This window comes from Colius striatus, chromosome 10 (genome assembly GCF_028858725.1).
Source record: "Colius striatus isolate bColStr4 chromosome 10, bColStr4.1.hap1, whole genome shotgun sequence".
Classification (NCBI taxonomy): Eukaryota; Metazoa; Chordata; class Aves; order Coliiformes; family Coliidae; genus Colius; species Colius striatus.
The window spans coordinates 5,983,213-6,006,942 of record NC_084768.1 but is presented as its reverse complement, the minus strand read 5'-3'; the positions used below and the strand labels follow the sequence as shown (position 1 = coordinate 6,006,942).

The 23,730-nt window shown below is 46.0% G+C and overlaps 1 protein-coding gene across 1 annotated transcript; it reads right to left on the bottom strand.

Moving 5' to 3' along the window:
• Positions 1–1,847: 1,847 nt before the first annotated feature.
• LRRC8C (leucine rich repeat containing 8 VRAC subunit C) lies at positions 1,848–20,890 on the bottom strand. The gene is made up of 3 exons (XM_062003851.1): positions 20,788–20,890; positions 6,587–6,728; positions 1,848–4,406 (listed from the first exon to the last, which is right to left on the bottom strand). Exons 2-3 carry the CDS (start codon positions 6,722–6,724, stop codon positions 2,136–2,138), a joined length of 2,409 nt encoding a protein of 802 aa, XP_061859835.1. The 5' UTR covers positions 6,725–6,728; positions 20,788–20,890; the 3' UTR covers positions 1,848–2,135.
• Positions 20,891–23,730: the final 2,840 nt, after the last annotated feature.

Sequence of the window (23,730 nt, the reverse complement as noted above, 5' to 3'; positions counted from 1 at the left end):
AGTAAGAGAACTATACAGCTCCACCGATTACTTGGACATTTTAAACAGTTTACATTCATCAGGGACAACAGCACTTTGGTTTACATAATTAGGTTAATATGAGCAACGAAACACTTCTCTCCCTCACACTATAGCAAAGTGAAATACACTTAGAATATGCTGCCAAGCTGTTCCAATAAGTGCATTCCATACACGATTAAGAGTAGCTCTGGAAACAGCTGCATCAGTTACACGTTATAGGTCTTTAACAGAACTAAATCAAACCCCTTTAAAAAAGCCTGCTTTGATTCCTTCATGCCTGACCCATTTTTAATCACATGGATCTTCTCCAGAACATAGCCAAGCGCAAAAAGTAAGTCTGACTTGGTACTGTGGCAAGCCCACATACCAGATTGCATAGCACACCCTGGATTAATGAGGAAGTTCTCATTTGTCTCCCCTCCTTTTTAAGTCAGACTCTTAAAACAACAGTATGCTTTTTTTTACCAAGCTCAAGAACTCAGATTAACTGTAGCTCAAGACACGCAATGGCAGATAAAAAACATTTAGAGCAATCAACCTGACAATCATCAGACAATTATTTTACATAACTTCAAACAATCAGCAACTCCATCTCTGCAATTTATGAACAGCTTTGCTCCCTAGAGAAAGAAGTACTCATTCCTAGGCATTCTCGCGAAGCATTTATCCAGTGCCTGCATCTGACTCAGATACCTGTTGCTGGATAGGATGAAGAGATCTCCCAGCAAATATTTTACTATCATATGGTTATTTTTTATTAGCTTATATTAGCCTGCCAAACTTGCCTAGAAGCAAGCAAATGGCTGGATTAAATAAACAACTGAAGATGGCTTCAGAGGATGAAGTTCCCAACTTGATGCATAATCATTACAGGCTATTGCATTATTTTAAAAAGCAGGCTTCCAACTGTATGATTTCTGATTTAATTACTAGCTGGGAGATGAAAACACAGTCTTCATCACTGTCCTCTGGTAGGCTGAACTTTTGAGAAGTTCATGTACACATTTAATCTCATTTTTGCAAATATTCCCGTGCTGGGCTTGGTTACACGATAATCAGGCTCAAGGAGGGAGCGTAACAGATGCTATTTCCTTGTCAGAAGCTTTACTAAATACGATTGCACTTTTTTTGGACCTCATTCCTGCAAGATTCCAAACACCCAGGTGGGGAAGTGAACTGAGCGAGGCAGAGAGCACTTTCTCCCTTGCAGGATGGGGCATTTAGTGGAGGATGGGAGTTACTCAAGGTAAGGTTTCATCTTGCTGGGTTGAGGTTTCCAACACAGTGAGTCCATTGCACCCCTTCCGTTAAAGTTAAGAGGAAACGGGCAGCCACATCCCTTTGCACTGTTTGGAAAACTTTCTACGTGAGTCACTTTGGTCCTGAGTCCTTGGTGAACTGTGACTTTAGCAGAGAGGCAATCACAGTCAGTGTGTCCTGCTCAGTTCGCTGTGTGAACGGACAGCTCGGCTAAACATGCCAAAAGGCCCTGGAGGAGCTCTGCATGCTCTCTCAGACTCGGTAAAACACACAAAGAACCTCTCCTGCTTTGACCTTCTGAGAAAACCATGTCATAAATAAAAAAGGACGGTCAACCCAGATTTGATCTTGTTAGGTGCTGAACACCTACTGCCACTGAAGAAAAGAGGAAACAAGGCATTCAACACCTGCAGCACCACCCGTTGAAGACCATGTCCTAAGAGATTAACAATAATCAGGAAGACAATATAATCACCTCTTACAAATTATGCAACCCAAAGCATACAACTTAAACATTCAGTTCCCGTGTTGGGATTAGGTGAAAAATAAAACAGTTAAAAACGGAATTCAGCAGATAAACCCCTTTACTTTTACCAGTAAAAATTAAGTTACAGACACCCGTGTTCTCAGGGCAAAACCAACTTAAAAAATATCTTAAAACAGTGAAAAAATACGAGAAAGCTTTATTTAAAAATATAGGTACTCCTTACTCCAAATTTGTTTGTACAGAAAGGATTTGTTTGAAAAAGAAAACAAAACATAATGACCAAGCAAATGCATATCGGGAGTATGCACCTTCTGCAGAGGATTTGGTAGAAGCGTCACTCGTGTCAAACTGAGCAGGAGGAAGTCGCTCATTCCGCTTTCATTTGTTCCCTGACATCAGAAGGCAACGTCTCAAACAAGGTGTCCTCCACGGTGAAACCAGTCCGCTTCAGAGCTCTGCACTCACCCAGCTCAGGTGGGAGGATTTCAAAGTGATTGCCTTTAATATCCAAGGTGGAGAGGAACACCAAGTTACCGATTTTCGGAGACAGGACAGACAGGTTGTTCTTCCCGATTTTCAGAGTCTTAAGTTTTTTGCAAAAGTAAAGTTCATCTGGCACGCTCTCCACTTTGTTACACGTAATGGAAAAGTACTGTAAACTCTGCAGAACTCCTATTTCAGGTGGGATAAAGCGAATGTCATTGTAAGACAAATCCAAATATCTGATCTTGTTGCATAGGAATAGGTGGGATGGAAGAACCTCTATTTTGTTATGGCTGAAGTAAAGCCGCTCGAGACTAGTGAGTTTCTTTATATGCTCTGGGATGTACGTTATACTGTTGTACCACAGCTTCAGGACTGTCAGTTTTCTCAGATGTTGAAAACTTACTATCTCTTCAATGGATTTGAGGTTGTTTTCCTTTAGATCCAATTCCTGAAGACTGAGAAGGCTGAAGACTGCGTGAGGTATGCGCTCTAAATCACAATGAACCAATTCCAGCTGGGTCAGGTTGACCATCTTCTTCAGGTTGTTGAGCATCACTAACTTAGTGCCGTCATTATGGATGCACAGTTTTTGCAGGTGACTTGAAACATCGACTGCAGATTGTGGGATTTTGGACAAATTGCTTTTTATCAGAAGAACTTTAAGGCTTTTAAGTTCCCGAAAAGACTCCAGCGTAATGTTTTTAGGAATATCGTGACTTAGGGAGCCAATCAAACAGAGCTCTTCCAAATTTCTGAGGCCATACATCCAGTGTGGAAGTTCTCTGATGTCGTCAAACTTGACGCTCAGAATCTTGAGGTTCTCCTTCAGAAAGGCCAAGGCAGCGCAGTGGATCTTCACAGAGCACTGGTGCAACGTGAGCTCCTGGAGATTGTCCAACTGTGCAATGGTTGCTGGTATCATGACGTTATTAATTATTTCAAGCTTTAACGACTGCAGCTCGGTAATTTCAAAGACGGTGTCTGGTAGCCCAGAGAGCATGAAAAGCTGTAGCTCCAGATGGCCGTGGGAGTTGGTCTGTAGCCTCTGTCGCAGTTTATCTGCAGTCCACTCATTGTTTAGGTTCAGCTGCTTCAGTTTATTTTCACTGACTTCGGAGAGGAAGACAGCAAATCGTTTGGAATAGAGAGGGTCATACTGATCGATCATGTGGAGCATAAAAGCAAAGTCATTCTTGACATCTGGGATATCATTGATTCCCGTCTCCTGCCGAACGTACTCAAAGGAATATTCTTTCAGCGAGCGGTAGAACAACCAGTAGAGCGTATAAAGGCATGTGAGGCCGTAGATGCTTACAAAGCACAGGTAACAGTAAGAAAGTTTAGAGAACAGGTGTGCCATTGTGTGATTACAGCAAAAATTCTTGTACCCTGTCATGTCTTCAATATCGACGTTACAGACTACTGTAAAGTTAACTTCTGAGACAAGTGCTGTGTTGTAAGCAATAATAATGAGGAACTTAATTACCTTCAGCACAGTCTGGCGCACGTACATGACATACAGTATATCGCCCTCCTCAACATGCAATCGAAATTTCTTCACCTTTTCAAACAGGGCTTTAGCCTGTTCACCTTCTTTCTTGTCCAATGCCCCAGCTGTTCCCTTATCCACAATTAACTTCTCAGGGATTGATTTTAAAGACTGTGTCTTGACCAAAGTGCCTTCGGTGCTTGGCTGGATAGTATTAGACTTGTTTATGTTGTTCTTCCTGTTATCTTTCTCTTCAGAGTCTTCCCCTGACACTTCGGATAAGGCCCTTGTCGTCCAGGGAGAATCAAAACACTTCCCAAGTATTGAAATGAAGTGTTCAATTTTGGAGCTCGATCCAGGGAATTTGAACCAAAAGTTACTGCAGAGCATGAAGACCAGCGTGTGTATAAGGACAAGGTAGGGGAAGTACTTGGCATACCAGTGCAGAGCACGTTCATAGCACACCTGATTTATAAAGCTGTATTGCTGAAGGTCCAAATCAGTCTTCAGTCCTTTCATTTCCACCGTAGCTGGAGGGGTGGAGGGCCTGGGTGGAGGAAGCGGGGTTGTATCTGGGATTGTGTTAAACACGTTTGAACTATTAGATTGGTTTTGGCAAGGCTGTATGCGCTTTGGAAGGCATATTATCTTGTCTTGCATGACCTGAAACACACAAAAAGATACCTTTTAAACTGCTGTACAAGCAATGGTAGCAGTACCAATGGGTAGTGGTCCCTGGAATTCCTCCAGCTGCCAGGCATTCCTCCCTATAGCCTGGCACTTGGCCCCACAGGCTGTGCTGTTACTGCTACTATTCCTGACACTAGCTCTATATGTCAAAAACTAGATCACCTCTTTTCATCTATGTTAGCCTTCCATAATTCGAGTAAGAGGGCATTGAGGTAATCGAGAAAAACAAAAACTGTGGGTAAAATGCTCCCAGCAAAAAGCAGGGATCTCCTGCATTGCTCTCTCCAGAGACAGGCTGTTCTTGCCAGGCGTATTCACCCTGGCTGCATGATGTAAACATAGCTTAGGCTTGAATGCAGCATAACTGCATTCATGTGGCTGTATGCTCACACTGTGACGTCCTAGCACACCAAAACTGGCTGACAAAGGGCTAATGTGGGCATGTCTATGTTGGGACATACTTAATCTTCAGTCTCAATAAAGACAGACAGGGATAATGGAGAACTGACAGCATTTGTGTGTGTGCACAGATACAACTTGTAGTTCAGTTTCTCATACATATACATAGAGTTCTCATACCGCACAGCTTGGGGGGGAAAATGTAGCTCTGACTTTCTGTCCTTGAGGCTGTCTATAATGCAAAGAGAAAAGCAACTTTCTTAATTTGGGATGGCCATACATTTTAAAAAACTCATGTCAGAGTTCCTTCAGGGACCAATCACTTTTGGTTTAACTTGAGATAACAGTTTGAGTTCAGTGCAAGGCTCCCTAAAGGCCTGAGTTTTAAATGTGATAAACCAAAGAGCTCTGCTATTTGCCCTGAATGACTAACTGGGATTAGCCCAAACTAAGAAAGTGTGTGTAGTGTAGATATATTCTTTGACATTATGGTTGTTGAAAGCACTAAACATAGCGTATATAACAAGAGCTACCAAAATCACCTCCTCAGCGATCCACCCCAGTGCAGGGAGACGCTGAGATGAGACCACATGTTTTGAACACTATCAGTGCTGTAACTGTTGACATGTCAAAAACTCCTGCAGTTAATCTTTGTCTTTAAATGCTGTTCTGATACACCCTTACTTACACCCTGGATTCACTCCTCTGGTAACAGGTTGGCATACAAAAAAAAAAGCCAATTCTTTGCAGTGCTTCCACATGTTATTTTCCACGTGCTTCATCCAACCAAAAAGGTAAACTTCAAAATAACAGATGTTCTGCTTTGTGCTTTGTGTGCTTAACCAAACACTTAGCTACTGATGCAAAACTCAGCCCTATATAAAGAGCTTTTTCAACAAGGACATCGTATCTTTTCAGGTGAAAATATTTAAAAGCAGAGAATACAGGCAAAACTACATCTGATTTCACATGAAATTTGGGACATAGTATGTGAAGATCTTGGGCCATGTAGGTGAACAAATTCCCCTGAAACACGAGCTCTGTCAATATGTCCCCTTAGGTCCATTTCTAAGTCATGTCAAGAAACGTGAGATCTGTGTTTGAACCAGTCCTATAACTTTCTGTTTTTTTGGACTCCATCCCAAACAGAACTTTCCATTTCTTTTTAGCTTTTGGCTCTTTAGCAAAATGTAACTAATGGTGATTGGCAGTGACGTCAATTGTTTACATGTAAGCATCCTCAGAGACGCTTTGGAATTGAAGAGGCACGATATTAGTTGTGGGGGTTGCTAATAACATAAGCACATTAATTTCAAATCTCTGAAGCATGATGACAGAAAGATTATCAACATCTGCCAAAGAAAAACAGAAATCACAACATTACTTTTCCAAACTTTTAAACTGAAAAACGGTAACAAAAAAGAATTTAAGCCAATCATCTGGTTTATGATGCCAAACTGTGGTGAAAACAGGCATCTGTGCACAAGCCAAATCAACAGCTCTTATCTCAGCTGGCACTGCTCCATCGACTCAGCGCAGCTCTGCTGATTTATGGCTGCTAAAAGTCTGGTCTGTGTTATTTGATGTTGCTACCTAAACAGCTTTAATCCTGAGATCAGCAAATTTTTGCTTTGCTCATGGTGAACTGAAGAGATAAAAGAAGACGTGACACCATCCTTCCAAGGACCTTCCTCTTTTGCGGTGCCCTTGCAGCACCCGAGAGCACTCGCCTCGCTCCGTCCTGCTGGAGTTACCTGTAGCGTGCACCCGAAGACACCGATCATCAGCATGGCGACAGAGAGATAGTCCGTGAACACATCCCACCAGGGCTTCAGCACCCGCAACGCCGGCTGCTGCTCCGAGAACTGGCGGAACTCCGTCACGGGGATCATCGTCCTGCAAAAGAGCAAGGCCAGTGCTCAGCCTCCTGCAGCCTGCACCTCTCTGCCTCCATCAGCAAGTACTCCAGTGAGGTTTCGGAAAGATGGCTCTGGATATGAAATACCCTGGATGTGGCATAAAAGTTCCCAGCTACTGTCCCCTGACACCCTGCCTCAGAAGAAGGAAGCTCGTGTGCCCCCCTGCAGGTCCTGTGAGGAAAGGAGAGCAGGATGGGAGTCCTGTCCACACAGGCAAGCAAATCGCTCTCTGCACCGACTCCAGCCATATCTAATGGTTTAAAAAAACCTTCTGAATCCCTGAAAAACAACCTGCTCTGTAGACAGAGACATTTGGCTTTACAAACATTAGCCTTGATCTCAAAAACCTGGCTAAAATGCTTGTCCTGCACTCAAATTTCACAGGACTTTTGAGCTATCATGTCTCATTCACTTCCATTTTATTCATAGTGGTTTCTGGAATGCTTTGGAATATTTGTGTGCATACTCACTGCAGTTTTAAATCTACTGTCTTGAGTACAAGTTGCTAAAGCGCTTCAGCTAACCAAAACTACAGGCAGATCAAGGGCTTTATCTTCACCTCAGATGTCTAGGCTTACATCATCACCTCCTCTGAAAAATCAGCTAACACATGAGCATGTACAGGCAAAGCAACTGATTTTAAAGCCTACAGCGTATTGTGTAACTGAATCCCTGAGATCAAACCAGGACTGAAACTCCCCAGCAAGTTACGATGGAAAGATAAATCTGCATGGGAACGTGACAAAAACACTCCCAAAGGCAATTTACAAAAATTGTCCTTTAGCTTTGTAAATGCTCACCACAATCACTTCGTATCACAGTAATATTGGAAGAGTCTATCATCCTGATGCAGCTGCAGAGTGGGACTCTAAAGTGGAGTGAGTTTGGTGCCATCCATCCGTGCGCAGGCTCAGCAATAAGCACACACTCGCTGACGGGCTGCCCAGGGACGTGTGGATTCCACTCGCTCCGAGTCGGGGATCCGGCAGGGAAGGATTCCAGCCCCTACGGCTGCCATTCATCCCAAGCATACAGCCATCCCTAGAACTGATAACTAATTCCTACTATACTGGCCATACTCCTGTGGAAGGACACTCACTTTGACACCTTCTCTGGGACTGCTGTGCCTCTGCTTGCCCAGCTGGTCCTCAGCAGGTACAGCAGGTCTGTAAATGAACCTGGGTTAGTAGCTATGCTGGGGCTTTGCAGCTTTCTGGGCAGCATAAAAACTTCTTATACTTTGTTCCCTGCTCCCCTCTCCTCTTGCAACCCTTCAGTGTTTCTTTAAGCAATACTTGGCCAGGCAGGAGACTCTCTCTCTCAACACACTACAATGCCAAATGAAATTGCACACAGCTCTTGCATGGCTGGTGATCCCCAAGAGAATGGCAGGCTGTCCTCTCCAGCACTTGCAAATTAATATGCCATCAGCGAAAACAGTGGCAACACAAGCCTGACTGCACACAGCCGGGGCAGAGGCTCGGCAGCATCCCTGCCAACAGGCCTGAATTGCCGCAGTGGTGGCAAAGGAATGCAGCATCATTATTAAATGGCACGCAGCCAGGAGCAGCAATTCTGATTTTTCCATGTCTGTCTTGCAAAGGCTCAGCAGACACATCAGGGAAGGTAGATCTCCACAGCAAAGAAGAGCTGGGGGAGCTGCTGGGACAAACTTTTGTTGCCTTTCACTTTTCTTTTAGATGGACTGGTAGAAAAAGTGGATCTCATATATTAGAGATGCTCCATGCAACTTCTTTAAGCACACGTCTAGCTGAACCCAGGGACAGGAAATGCTTCGCTGGCAGCTCTTGAGCTAAGGAACATCATGCACTCATGTCTCTTCCATACCTGCATGCACTTCACTGCTGTTGGTAAGGAATTACTCGCCTCTTCTTTACTTCCACAGAAAATGTGACTGGCAGTAGCTGCTGGTGAGCTTTACAAATTTTTCTATCAAGCATTGAAAAATGCAGAAAACTCATAAAGGAAGACACCAATACAAGTGTTGGCTGATCCACTGCCATGCAGCAGTGCTGCTCAGAGCTTTGTAACACGTACACTGTTGGGTCAGGGTCCGAGGCTACTTAGCTGACTGGAATGCCATCAATACACCCAAGAACGAATATCAACAGATTACTTCAAAAATCACAGCATTTTCTTTCTTCCCCTTGCTCCATAATAATGGCTTATGAGTGGTTTTTCATATTTGGATGCTATAGCCTCTAGAAGTCCTCTTTGTACGGGTTTTTTTCCCAAAAGTATAGACAATTTGAGTGTCAGGTAAGACAGGTTCATGTTTTCCACAGCAGAGAATTGAGAAAACAAGTGCTTACGTGCCTCAGAACCTGTGGAGACCAAATGCTTGCTGGTCAGACATGTAACTCTGTGGATCTGAGCCACAGCGTTGCAGAAGCTGGCAGCACTGAAACAAGGGCAGCACCTAGCACCAGATGGGACTGTAAAGTATCTTGCAAATTACTACGCAGGGACAGCTCTAAAGACCAAAAATTAATTTAGCTGTTGCATTTGATAGGTTTCACTCTGCATTTTTAGGGATCTTTGTTGTATTACATATTTGCTTTATTTATTCTAAAGTGATGTGTGGGGAATTTGGATGAAGGCAGATAGTTTCTGGCACCAGAAATACATGCTGCTCTGATCCCTTGTTCCCTTTAGAGGCTGCTGTTTGCATAGTGTAACTCCTCATTAGTAGAATGCACATACTGTTACTCTGGTTAATGGGCCAAGCAGAGGAGATCTGCATACAGAAAGCCTCCCTAGAAAACCCATCTCTGAGGGTGGAAGGTTTGCAGTCCAACACCAGACAGCAAAATCTGTCTGCCACTTAGGTTTTTCTGTATTGTCAGTAAAACAAAACGTTACTGGATGATGGCAACAGTATGGCACATCATAATAGTAAATAAACCAACAATGCCTAATGACAGATGATATTTTTTAACTTCAAGAAAAAAGACACTCACGGGAACCTTTAAAACGAGACCAGACGTGAAGTCGCTGCATAATCATTTTCCAGCATGCTGTGCAGGAGCCCTATTGCTTCTCCCCTTGCTGCACTAGCAATACAGAGAAAATGCTGGAAAGAAGTGCAGAGAAGCCTAGGCTTGCCAGAACTGCTGCTACCTGCATGCAGAACAGAATGACACAAAAGCTCTTTTTACTTGTTTCTTTCTTCCCCCTAGCTTCCTTTCCATTCTGGCCTCTACAATGACTGAAAGGACATCTATTGGCAGTGGCTCTAGGCTTCAGAAAAGACAAAGCAGGTCCACGTGGCTCTTCCCCATTGCTGCACCCAAAGCCACACCACTGTCAGACTCATTTAAACCAGGCACAAACTACAACTGTAGAAGAGAAAGTGTTTCAGTCAACCATGCATTTAAACAAATCTAAACAAGGACACTGAGAAAGCCACACTGTAGCCCAAATCACAACCACCTCTGGGACAGCACACCATCTACTGTAGATTCTTATCTCTTCTTCTAACAATGAGACAGAAGGAGTTAAATGTTTCAGCTGGAGCAAATTAAGTGTTACTAATTTCAGTTCACTCACATTCAAAATGCTATTTAATGGCACAATATATCCTAGCTGAAATGTGGAGTCTGACAAGTTAAATACCATTCTAACCTACTTTAGGAAATATTGAATTCGAAGTATTGGATCCTTTTTTTCAACTCAAATCAGACCTAGTTCTCTTTTTGTCTCTCCTGCACTTCTAATAATCACCAGTCTCTGGAGAAAAGAAAATGGCACTTGAGATAAATCACCTGGTAGTCGGCTACCAGAAGGAAATTTAAAAAGGAACTTGAGTTAAAAGAAGTTGTACTGGCTGTTAAGTAGTGCTGCAGAAAAGAGTTTGCCAGATTAAATAAAACCCAAACAAATAAAATCCCCCCAAAAAAGCTGAGGGAAGAGAAATTAGTAGAGTTTTAAAAAGTTATTTAAAGTTTCCTAAGAAATTGAGATAATTTGATGAGTGAAAATTAATATGTGACAATAAGATGAAACACTGGAATCCAGGTACAAGGAAGATGTGATATTTCACTCCAGCAGAAAAACTAACTAGGGGAATCAGCTGATGCATAAGCTATTAGGTGTGAGACACAATGCAACCTGAAAGAGCCAAGTGGAATGAACAGATCCGAGTTGGAGAGAAAAGTATCGGAAACAAATGAGACAATAAATCAAGAAACTTAATCAAAGGATGACTGTGAAACGGCTGCACTGTGGAGAAAACCAGCTTCTCAGCAACTGGTCTTCATCAGAGGGAATAAGGGAAAACACTGGGGACAGTTTGGAGATGCTGCTGTCCCTTGGCAGCGCTGCTAAAGGAGAAAAATGAGTATGCTGTACAAACGGGGCCCTCAGTGTGACGTGAAAGGAATGAATGAGCTTCCTGCCTACTGGTGGCTCAGAAGCCGCTCGGGGGCAGCCAGTGAAGCCCTGACACAAGCCCCAGCCTTGGCTTGATGCCCCACAAGCAGGTGCTGTGAGCTGCTGCTTGGGGCTTCGTGCCCACCGAGCCTCTGTGACCTGCTTTGTAGCAACCCACAGGGACGCCTGTCGGAGACACGGCGCGCCAGGCCAGATGGGCAAGTGCCTGGGGACATACAAGTTTATACTCTTGACCTGTCTGAGGTGTGTGTGATACACCCCCTCATCAAGCTGTACTCATCCTGTGTGCTGAGAGACACTTTACAGAGAAAAAAACCTGTTAACACTTTGGAGAAGTGCCTCTTTGGTACAACCCCAAATTAAACCCATTCTGGCTGGGTTTTACTTCCAGGTATTCCTAAGTGACAGCTGCTATTTTAAAGCAGGTTTCCACAGAGTGACTTCATTTGATGGAGTGTAACTGTGTGGACGGACAGCAGCCCTTAGCAGAAACAGAGGGTATGCTGCTGGCCAGTGGGCAGACACTGGTGCTGCTCCCACTCTGCCTCACCTCAGCCTTCAAGACAGAGTTTGCTGAGATATTCGGATTAAAAATGAGTGAAATGGAAAGAATTACCTGAGAGGCCCTGCCTTTATGTCACCTGTGGCTGGTCCAGTAGCATGCAATCCTCTCCAAGGCAGACTCCCAGCAGGTCCCACCACCACCCCCAGCCATGGCAAGATGGCCACCGGGCCACCCGCACCATGCTGTGGGTAAAGCTGCCGACTACTCTGCGCCCTTCCACGGACAACACTTTTTATTACCTGTTGACACCAGCCAGCCTGTGCCCCAGCTATGGCCTCCTTGCCCAGCAAAACCCAAGGGCTTCGCCAACCCTCGTGCAATGGAGAAGCAGCATCACTGCTGCTTCATGTGCTGTGGGCAGGAGACCAGGGCTTGCTAGAGCTGTGTCTGCCAACCTACAGGTGTTATTCACCAGAAGTCCAACCCTCTGCTATTTTATTCTTGCAGTTGTGGTTACTCAACCGTTTTGGCATGTGTTGAAGCAATCACAGTCATCCATCGCTTGTTTTAGAGGAATGACCATAGCTGCACGCCAGAACCGAGGCCCCTGGGTGACATACAGGCAATTCACATCCAGAATTTATTGGTTCCGTAGGGGCAGGGCATGAGTAACACACGCCAGAGAGCAAAAAGGAGAAGGAATGTAGCAGAAGGAGAGAGATGACATTGCAGAAATAGTAATGTTTACAACTGGGAAGCATAAAAAGTTGTGTAATTTCTTAAGCTGACTAGAGAAGATGTTTAAATGATTGGCCATCTGACACTGAACCACATTTCCCTGGAACCACAACAACCCTTCCCAGACAGAGGATCAGCACCACCACCTCTTGAGAATGGTACAGATTCCAAGCAAATCCCAGATGCTATGGACATGGCACCGAGCCCCCACAGGGAAGGAGCTTTTCCCTTGGTGTGAAGAGCCTGGCTGAGTACAATGGTAAGGATTAAGGCTGAGATGTCGTCAAGAGACAACTCAAGCTGGGGCTGTTTCATCCTTCATATCAGACATGGGCTGAAAGGAGAATGGTGGGCTGGGCAAAACCCGCCCTCCATGCTGTTTTAAACATACTGCATGTGTTAGGATAAATTACGAAATGCCTTTTGGGGATAGTGCCACAAGTAGGTCTCTGAGTTGGTTACCATACATGATTTATTGCATATTCATCTTCATTAAAGGAACAGAGCACAGCACACATTCAACAGATGAGCCTGTGACCCAGTTTGCTTGGACTCAGCAGAGCCCGAGTGCTGCAAGCGCGTGCACACAGCCAGCACTCCAGTGGGTTTTGCTTTACACGGGACATGGCATTGCACATCCTGAACACCACAGCCTGCTGTCCTTGGCTCTAACCATTCGTTACTCTGCATAAATGCTATAAAGTCCTTTTTCAGGTGGTTCCATGCTGTCTGGCCTTGGCCACCTTGAGGCAGGAGCTGAAGTTAAGCTAAAGTACTTCTCAGCACAGGGCCTGAGGCAGCACTGAAGAGCAGAATTTTGCATTCTTATTTTGCCTAATGGCAAAATGAGACAGTCATATAAGCAGAGATAAGAGAGTTCTGCAGTCAGGTTCAGGTAATGTATTCCTAAATACTCAATTTAAACAAAACCACTGGTCTATGTAGAGCCACAGGGCTCAGAGCCACAGTCACCTCTGCCCAGGGCTGATAGGCTTGGTACTACCATCACTGCTCCTATTGTCTGTTGATTATAACTTTGCCAAATCTCTCTTTTTGGCTAGGACTGGGTCACCAAAATGACTGTAAGGAAAAATCTGCCTAATTTAAAACAAAATTTAAATGAAGATCCAGCCAGTAATTTCTAGCAACAAGCTTAGGGGAACAACACTGGACTGTGCATGCCACAAAACTTTCTGTCTTTTTATTTTAAACTTTCCAGACTTCCCATGTCCCAAAATTTGGCTTGTGTACCAGAGATGCAGTTTTTACTGCAGTGTGAACAGCTGCCCGCAGCTGGTAATTTATAAGCCTTTGTAAACTGTGGGTTTGGATGTATCGTCTGATTTCAGCAACTGAACACTTCAGCACAAATCCAGGAGCCCCTCACAGCTCCTGGCACTGCCCATGCTGGCACCACAGATCACAGATAACAAATCTGCTTCACTTCGTCACCTAACCAGGAGTGGAGTGACTAAAAGTGGACCCAGGGACAAAGCACCAAGTCTGGAAACCCAAGATTAGACTAAGGGAGAAATAGGATGATAAGGGCTAGAATTAGCAACTCCTAATTCCCCAGAAGTTGATGTTCCATCCTTATCTGTGTATTCTCACACACATTGGACATGCAGTGAAGCAATGTCTGAACTACCCTAACATTCTGTTTTGGTCGTTATCTTGCTCTATGCTTGCACTGACCAAAAAAAAATCCATCATTTTAGTAAGCGTAGGTGCTTGGTCAGTTTCTGTGTAATGTATGATATCACCTATGCTACAAACTCCTCCTTGTATTTGAGGCATTTCAGAAGACTAGTTTCCCTGCTAGGCTTTACAGCTACTGGTGTTTCCTGAAATACAAAATGCTGGCTATTTGGGAGTACCATGTGTTGACACTTTTTCAAACACAAGAAGTTGCTTTTTGTTGACTCTAAGGCAGGATTTTTCATAGGAAGAAATACGCTCATTCTAAAGGAAGAAATACAAACAAACGATGTTGTTGCTTAAACATAGATCCTATGTTCAGGAACTGGAAAGCCACTAAAAACAAATCATTTGCATCCAAACACTTATTTTTAAAAGTCATGTGTTCACTGTATTTTCAAACAAAGTCATCTTCTTGGGGCTAAGGCCAGCAAGGAAACATGGCCTGGAGAAAAAACAAAGCGTGAGCCAAGAGTCCCCACTGGGACCCGGCCATGGGCTATCTGTGCTTCCCACCACATTGACCCAACGCACCACCACTTCCCCAGCTGCAAAACATAAAGGTATCTACTTCATTTACTACCTTTGGTGAGAAATATGAATCAATAGTACTACAAAATCATAACATACTGCTTTTTTCCAGTTCCCTGCAATGGTTGAGTCTAAACTGTTAAAACGTCAATATGTCCCCGCAAAGCCACTGGAGTGAATTTGACTTCATATTACACATGAACAGAACTACGTGTCACAGCTCCTATTAGCTTGCAACCTGGAGAGCAGATGCAACACAATCATCCCACAGAAGACATCATATCCCAGCACCCACAAGTGTGTGTGTCCTACAAAACATGTGCAACCCATGCTCTCCTCACAGGAGCTACAGCCTGCAGCTGTGCCAATGCAGGTGAAAGGGAGGCAGCCCTGACCGGGATAGCCCCTGCATGGTCACAGCCCTTCTGCAGAGAAATAGGGTCTCATTTCCAGGTGCACTGACTGGAGGAGACTGGGCTGTGCCACCTCAACTCCAACATAGTCTCAAGCCAGCTCCTGGAAAACTGCCCCAGTGCCCCGGCTTGGCAAGATTCCAACAAATCACCAGCGATTTAGAGTTGGGCTGGATGATCTTCCGAGGTCCCTTCTACCTCTTGAGATTCTGTGAAAAGGGTATAACTCGCAGAAACTTGCTTTTTTATTCTTTTCCCTCTGAGTTCCTGACGCCCACACTACAAGCACCCAGCATACATTTAGGTTTCAGTTACCCCTCTGCCTAATGCCCAGGAGGCACTGTGGTGAGTTCAGAGGCAGCACCGAGTCCCCCTGCTCTGCTTCTGACACCATCCACTGCAGCAGCGGGAGCTCAAGGCCTGAATCCACAACTCAGAGGAGACGTAGGGGACGTAAAGAGAAGACATAAAGGACGTAAAGAGGAAGTAACTTTATTAAACTGCATTTCAAAATACACAGTGCAATTTCCACCTACACATACAGTAAGTGCTGCTTTGGCAACAGATCCCAGACAATAAACTTGTTGTTTGTTTCAATTGAGTCATACTGCTTTTTCATGTATTACACACCAAAAAAGACTTCCTATTGTCAGTAGCTCTTTGACTTAGACTTGGTTGGACTGAAGACAGAAAAAATGTCCAGGGCCAAATTCTGCTAGATAAAGTCTCAGTAAAATCAACAGGAGTTCTTGCTGTACCGAGCACATAGGCCTGTGTGGAGATTTGGCTTTGCTCAGTTATTAGTCCAAATCTAAAGAAAAGAACACTTGATGCATTTTCATGTCAAAGACTACTTCAAAGGCAATACTTGCCATTTTTCCACCATGGGAGTAACATTCTTAGTTTATCAGGGCTATCCCTCAAGCTGCCAGCCCTCTTTCCAGAGCTGCAAAATGTTCCTAATGCAAGCGAAAACCTTTAACAGCAAACCAAGGCACTGAGGAAGAAACTGCTCAGTAAGTGATAGTTTAGTACTCTTGAAATGTGTCTAAATGATTGAGAAAAGTAAACACATCGAGTGTTAATCAAAATTACACCAGGTTTTCCACCAACACTTATTTAACATACTCGTGTAACGAAGACAAGAAACAATCGATGATGCAGAATGTCACAGGACAGACAATATTACACAAACCAGTGCTATTCATTGTCAAAAGAACAGTCAGGGGCCTCAGGCTATACAAGTGCTCATAATAAAAAATGCTCAGCTGATATAATTAAAAATTAATTCCTAATTGGGACAGGAAGCACAAAGGGTCCATTCTGAGACTTAAGCAGCTCAATCATCTGAAAAGTTAGTTAACTTTTTATGCAGTGATTGAGCCAAAAACATTAAAGAAATGCCTGTTTTCACAATCTGTGAGACTTTTCCGCATAAAGGATCTTTTCTGCTCCCACTTCCATGCTACACAACAGAGCTCTCTAAACTTTGTGATAGTCCCATAAAACATGGATCCCAAAATGCCTGGATACACACGCAGGTATTATTGGCCTGAAACACAGCTGATGAATTTCCTTCCCCCTCAAACCATTCTTTATGACAAAAGTCCTCAATAATAAAAATAAAGCTCATAGTCTCATCCATACTCCTGAAACAATAAGACTAACATAAAGCCCACAAAATGGATGTGATCTGCACATACTTGAAGGTAAACACAGATAGTTACAGAATCAGAATAACTTTTGATTCCTTAACAGATGAGTTTTAAAGATCATAAACTTCAGATGTGGAAAAACAAACCTACCTGCCTAAATTCTCTATTGGACTTTTTCAGTGCAGTATCCAGCCGTGGTCCACCAAAGAGGCATTAGATCTAAACTTATTCCACCAAAAAACCTGTTGCATCACCACAAAAACAGAAAGAAAGGCCAACTTTGATGGATACAGCCTTCTCAGACTTTGTTGAGATCAAAGCAGTTGCTGGAAGTGGTTCTGATCATCCTATAGCAGGTGCCCAAGTCTTTGAAATTATATCATCGGGTGATTAAAAAGAGAATTTACCTATTACACTTAATAAAGGCCTTTTCCAACAATACAGTCTGTGAACATCCATCCTATTCTACAAGCTTGCTTGAAAGCTATCTACCCTGGGACAGCTCATCAAGCATTCACACCAACTGGGAAATGAGATCGCTAATGGTGCTCGCTCAGAACATCAGACCTGCTCTCTGACAGCAACCTGCACTTCGGAGCTGTTGCATTCTGCTGTAAAACACACGTGTATCCAGATCTTACACTGTGGCATGCTCAGGGCAGGGCTTAACCTGTGCTCTCCTTCACCATACACTCCAGAGCACACAAGTATTCCAAGCTCCCACCTTGCCTTCAGCAATGCATACATAAAATCAGAAATGTTCTCAGCACTTCAGCAGTCTTATTGCCAGCTTGTTGTATTTTGGATTCCCATCAATACAAAATCACTATGTGCTGCTATTGCCACTGAAGAGAGATGTGAGCTGACATCCCCGTTTTCAGCAGACCAGTTTAACCCAGGATTTGAAGTTAGTGTAAAAGGCTGGATGCTACTCACCTGAAAGTCAATGGAGAAGTTAGCTTTGACAGAGAGAAATGGGGTTTTTAATGCCACTCTACATGACCAAATGTTTTCACATATGCTGGTTCAAATTCAGTGGAAATTTGTATGCTTGCTGTGACAACAGTGTCAGCAACTTCCCATGGAGAATGGTGCCATTCTGTGCTTTGGAGGGGGCCTTTGCTTTGCTTTAACACCAAGAAAAAGCATGCACTGTACCTTAATGTGGGGTTCTCCCAAACAAACAGGTAAAATGTGCAAAGCACATACATGGCACTATCCTGCCTTTTCAAAATCTGACACGATGAAACAGCAGATTTGTAAGGCAGCTCTTCATGGGGGATGGAAACAGAGCAGACACAACTTCCACATTGGAAAAAAACGCCAGCAAAAATCACCCTGGTCCAAGCCTCTCTGGGTGATGTGGTTATACAGTTTATGCTGTGCCTGATTAGCTGCTTGTGTTAGGCACTAAAGTGTAAAATTAATACAGTGCAGGAAAGCTAGTCCAGGGTCTCTCAGGCTTAACAAGAGCTCTAAGACACTGCCTGCCAGGGGTGGGAAGACAGTGATGCCTGCCCTGTATTATGAGTGAAAGCAATGCAGTGACATACTCATACGTGTTTAACATCTTCCCAGTGGGGAAGAGATCTTAGAAACACAACCCCCACAAAACTCTTTTGCACTATAGCTTGAATTTGCATCAGCTTTGTCACACAAAATCCCTGGGCAAAAAGCTAAAGGGTGCAGAAGAGAGAAAAGTTTCCATTATGTTGGGTATGTGAAATCCAACACTTGTTAACATTCTTCTGACAATTCATTTTGTAAGAAGAATAGCTTCTTTGCGTTACTAAGTAAGGTTTTAAGGGAAGCATTTTGGGGTTCTCTTTTTTCCCTGAGTTAAATTGTTTCATTGTCAGGGTTTTCTTTAATGTATGGCCTCTCCCTTGCTATTGACAAAGAGGACAATATCTTTTCACTGAATTTTCTCAAAGAGGAAAAAATCCTGTGAAGTTAAAGTCTAGCTCCTGTTATTGTGAATTGTTTGGATGGTAATTGAAATTTGTTTTACTTCCCGCGGCATTCCAAAAGGCTTGGGCAGGGAAGTGTCTTTCTGGCAGTCAATAGGGGCCACTTCAACCAGTTGCAACCGAGGTTAGTGGACAATCAGGGGAACTGCTCCTCCCAGCACTCCCCGACCCAATTCATTATTTTCGGTCTTACTGTGTTCCTCAGCCTCACTCTCAGGCCACTTGCACGCTGTTTAACCCTCTCTGCTGCCCGGCACGGATGCTGCCTTGCTGACAGACACAGCCCCTTACCGAGGGCCTCAAAAAACAGATTCTGAGGTGGGATGCGGCTGCCTCAGGAAATCTATTCGAACTGGTACAGGAACTTAGCGCAAGATAGCAGCAAGTGCTGAGGCAAGGAACCCGGGGGAAGAATTATCAGCCTCTGATTTTGCTCGTCACTGACAAGCAGCACTGGCCTCTTCCAATACCAGGCACACAAAGTACACAGGTTTTTAGCCTTTCCATCAGAAAATTTATTTCCAAGAGTGGTCCCAAGAGTAAATCATTACAGAAGCCCCACAGAAAGTACTGTTACAGTAAAATCTCCATCAGGGCCCTTTCGTATTCAGACTGGGAGAAAACAGCATCACGGCTGCCACACATTTAGCAAACTTCGAATGTAACTGGAAGAGGAAATGATTCAGAAACCACAGGTGCTCAGCACTGGGCTGCTGTGTCTCGCTGGCAGCCGCTGGGCACAGACACTCGTTGAGACTGCAAGAATCCAAGGCCAGGTTAAAGCGAGGGGCCGACTCAGAACTGCGCTCAGCCTGGCTCCCAACGTGGCTCTGCACCACAGGGACAAAAAGGGAATTCCGGGAAAAGCGTGAGCAAGTGCTACCTGCCCCACTGCTTTCCCCATGGCAAAAAGAAATGTGATAGCAGGTCTGCTATAGCAGGGGAGGGGAAATACGCATACTTGGCTGAATTGGGAAGGGACATTTAAAATGATCATTTATTTCCCACGTTGCCATCTTTCTCTCCATTATCTTGTTCAGTTTTTCACAGGAGCACTCAAGCCTATAGGGTTCTAGGGGAGCAAACGTGTCTTCAAGCAGCGCTGCTTGTAACACTGAGCCTTTCCTCTCAGAAAGTACATATTCCAAGACCAAAGAAAAATTACAAAGGCAAGCCATAACTCACATACTAACATAAAACCCCCCGCTTTTAAACATTTTCAACCTAACGAAATTCTAGTAGGACACATTTGACAGTCTTTCAGGAGCCTCTCGTGTTCCTCGGTCAACTCTTTCCAGTGAACCAGACAAACCGCATCTGGCGAATAACGAACACAACCGCCCATCACACTGCGACAAGATAGAGCTGCTTTTAAACCGATTTAAAAATCAGGATTGGTTAGGGGTTTTTTATAAGTCTTTCTGAAAACAGAGGCACGAACGCCGAAGCCCGGCGGTGCCGCTGGGGCCGCGCTCCCACCCCCGACCCGGCGGCAGGGATCCGCCGGGACCCCGCGCAGCGCCCGCGGACGGACCGGCGGGCAGACGGACAGACGGACCGGCGGGCGGACCGGCGGACGGCGCTGGCCGCAGCCCCTCTGCCCGGCGGCGGCGCGGCGGGAGCGCGGCTGAACCGCCGCCCCCCCGTGCTGCTCGCAGCCTCCTCGCAACGCGGGATGGCTTTGGGGAAAATACCAGCAAGGGCTTCCTTCGAGCCGCCCGTTTCCACGGCGACTGCTTTGCCTCCTCCGCCCCGCCGCCAATCCCGCTCCCGGGAAGCCCCATTCGGCCCCGGGCCGCCGCCCCGCGGGGCATCCCCGGGGCCGCCCGAGAGCCGTGGCCCGGCAGCGGAGGAGCCCTGCTGGAAGGGGCCGGGGCGGGGTGCGATGGGCCGCGAGGGATTTGGCGTGGCGGGACGGAGGGGGCTGCCACGGCCGCTTCCCGCCGCCCCTCTGCGGGTGAGGACACGGCGGCGACCCCAAAGTTGGGCTCCCGCGGCGGTGCCTGGGGCCGCGTCCGTTTCCCCCGCGGGGAACGCGGCGCCGAGCCCCGCCGCGGCTGAGTCCCCGCGCGGTGCCCCGGGCCCCCTCCCACGGCGATGCCCTCGGGCTTACCTGGTGCGTGCGGGCGGAGGGCGCGCGGTCACGGGCGACGGGCGGGCGGGAGCGCGACCATACCGCGGTGCGGGGCTGAGCGGCGCTGAGCGCGGCGGGCCGGGCCGGGCCGGGCCGGGCGGGGCGGGGAGGCCGCCCGCAGCAGCGCTCCGCCCGCCGCCGCTCCGCCCCCCGCGGGCCGCGGGGCCACGTCCCCGGTCTGACGCAGGCGGCGGCGGCTGGGGGGCGCCGGCCGAACCGGGCGGTCACCGCTGGCGACGGCGCTCCGGGCGTGCCGGCTCCGCGGGCGGGACGGCCGCGCTCCGCCCGCCCCCGCACGCCAGGCGGAAGGGGGCCGCTAACGGTAACCGGCAGTCGAGGCCTCCGGGAGGGCCCGCGGCATCCCCGCGCGGAGCTGCGAGGTGGGAGCTGGCCGAAGGAATGCGGCGAACCCGGGCTGTGCTGGGGGATAGGTGGGTTTTCTCCCTCACGCAGTGCGGCGGGTGCCGCGGGAGGTAACGCGGGTGGAGGGGACCCGCGAGCGGCCGCGGTCGGAGGCTGGAGAGTGACAGCAGAAATTGTTATGGAAAGACCTCCGCCGCAGCACCCAGGGCCGCGGAAAGGCTATAAAGACAGCAGGCTGTAAAGCGCCCGGGACTTGCATTGACAATAGGAAAGTGTTTCAAAGAGTGACAATTGGAAACACAAACTTCTGGCCTGGCCATTCAAAAGGCACAGACTAGAAACTGCTGCTGAAAGAAACCACATATTTTATGGGACTTTTGTGCAACATTTCCGAGAAAGATTTACATCTCTGTCGGAATGAAGAGACGGGAGAAATTCTGCATCAGAGGGAGGTGCTTGCCCTCTAATGCCTTTCCCCTAACCTCAGGCATAGCGTGTCTATCCCCTTAGGGACAGCATAAATATGTAAACAAAGAAATACAAATATATAAGCCCACTGGGAGGGAGTTAATGGAAACAAATACAACATGAGGCATCACAGCTGGTTTGCTGCAGAACTATTAACTGCCTGGGGATGTGGACTGAAGGTCTGCCATGGGTAATTCCCACTTCGCATACTTTCTGACCCATCTGCTTCAGGAACTGCTGAGGGCAGGCTCAGGTTCCTCATCTGGGAATCACTGATGTGATTTACAGCTGTGGGAGTTCAGCTCGTTGTGCGACTGAAATATTTGCTTAAGTGCTTTGCCTTGCAGAGTTGCTTTTCGGAGGCACCTCAAGAAATGAGGGTCTGAGTCTGGCAGGAGGTGGAAGAGGTTGTTGGCACAGCTCCCTTCAGTGCCACCAGCCCAGAAGATTTCAGCAATATCGCACCGTTACATAATTCTAAGCATTAGCCCCACGCTTTAGGGGATATGGCTGAGCAATAAAACAGGACAAATGAGCAACATTTTCCGTATGGACAGGAGCACAGGGTTTGTTTTTTGAGCTACAGAAACCGTTATGGTGACTGCTGCATTCATTTTCCTTTTATTGGTTTCTTTCCATTACTGTTAACTCCTGGCAGCAGCTTAGAGAATCCCTCCCTGTGCTGGATGGTTTCTTCTTTCAAACACTCGCATGCAGTTGTCTGTTCACCCTTTCGTCATCGCTTAGCTCATTTAATCTTTTCTCATAAGTCAGTCCCTCCCATTACCTCAGCATGGTGCTGCTTTTCCCTGAAGTCCCTCGCAATTGCTCGTTTATTTTATGGTGACATGGTGGCCAGTAATCCTGCCATTGTTAACGTTTCCTGTTGTGGACTTTGGGGTTATTTTTGTTCAGAGTTGCTGCAGTACTCAGAGGACTGAGCTCGGCTTCCTCTGTGAAGAATAATTACAGGCAAGGTCACTGATACTGCAATAGAAAACATGGTCCATAGATAACTATAGCTGATGGGTCTGAGGATGGAGGCACAGTGCAGTTCTGGTATGTGAGCTTCTGGTGGAAGAAGGCCCAAAAATTCATGTTTGATATTAAACAGAGTTGGGGCTCCAAGTACATTTGCTCCACTAGAAAGATTTTGCTGCTTGTAGAAATTAATGTCTTTGTGAATTCCTGCATTATTTATCTGAGCAAGTGAAACCTGAAGTAATTTGGAGGTATTTATTTCACTGGAAGTATTGTTGCTACTAGAGTGGGATGGAAAGAGGACTCAGCCATCTGCATGACTGCAGGTTTTGGACATACTTTGATTTCAGGCTGTCTCTGTTTTTCATTGACCCCAGAGGAACGTGGGACAGGTCACATAAGAAATGCCATTACTGCAAACTGCAGAATTTGCCTTTACTGTTGCTTGTCCTGTCATTCATAACTTGCAAACTCCAGGAGTTATTGCTGCTACTGAGTGCTACCTTGCAGTACTTAACACTACCACGAGCAGAACCATGAAGAGTGCTGATTTGCACCAGAGTTAAAAGTCTCACAGATCACTCTCCAAACCCAGCTGGACATTGACACACATAATAGTTATCTCCCCCATGGGCCAAATCCCAGGTGTGATCCACCTTTGGGATGCCTGATCCTGAAGTCTTTGCTCAGCATCAGCATAGCAGCTGCCGGGATACAGCCCCTGCCTTCTGCCGATTCCTGTGCAAAGTTTTCTTTTTTCTTGTTTAATCTCTTCAATCCCTTGATACTTTGAGGATGCACCCTGAAAAACTCAAGGCTATGCCATACCCCAAAGTCTGAGGTCCCAAGAGCAGGTCTGAAGTGGGAGCTGAGGGGATGGTGCTGTGCAAAGCTTGACAGACCACGTCTCCTCTCAGCTTCCTGCAGGAGAGACTGGGGCAAAAAACCGAGGTTGAGTGCGAGAGCTTTGTCTATATTTGGAAACACCCACAATGAAAATGCTTTTCATCAGTCATCTTTCCAACAACTGTTGAAAACAGCATAATCTGCTAACACAGAGGAGCTAAATTGCTTTCAGATGAAGTACTGAAAAACTGCTGCTGTGATTTG

Bases quoted from the DNA above. Each gene is read 5' to 3' on its own strand.
- LRRC8C (XM_062003851.1), bottom strand. From the start codon at position 6,724: ATGATCCCCGTGACGGAGTTCCGCCAGTTCTCGGAGCAGCAGCCGGCG. The intron at 4,407-6,586 runs GTAACTCCAGCA...TGTGTGTTTCAG, and splicing joins TCTTCGGGTGCACGCTACAG to GTCATGCAAGACAAGATAAT.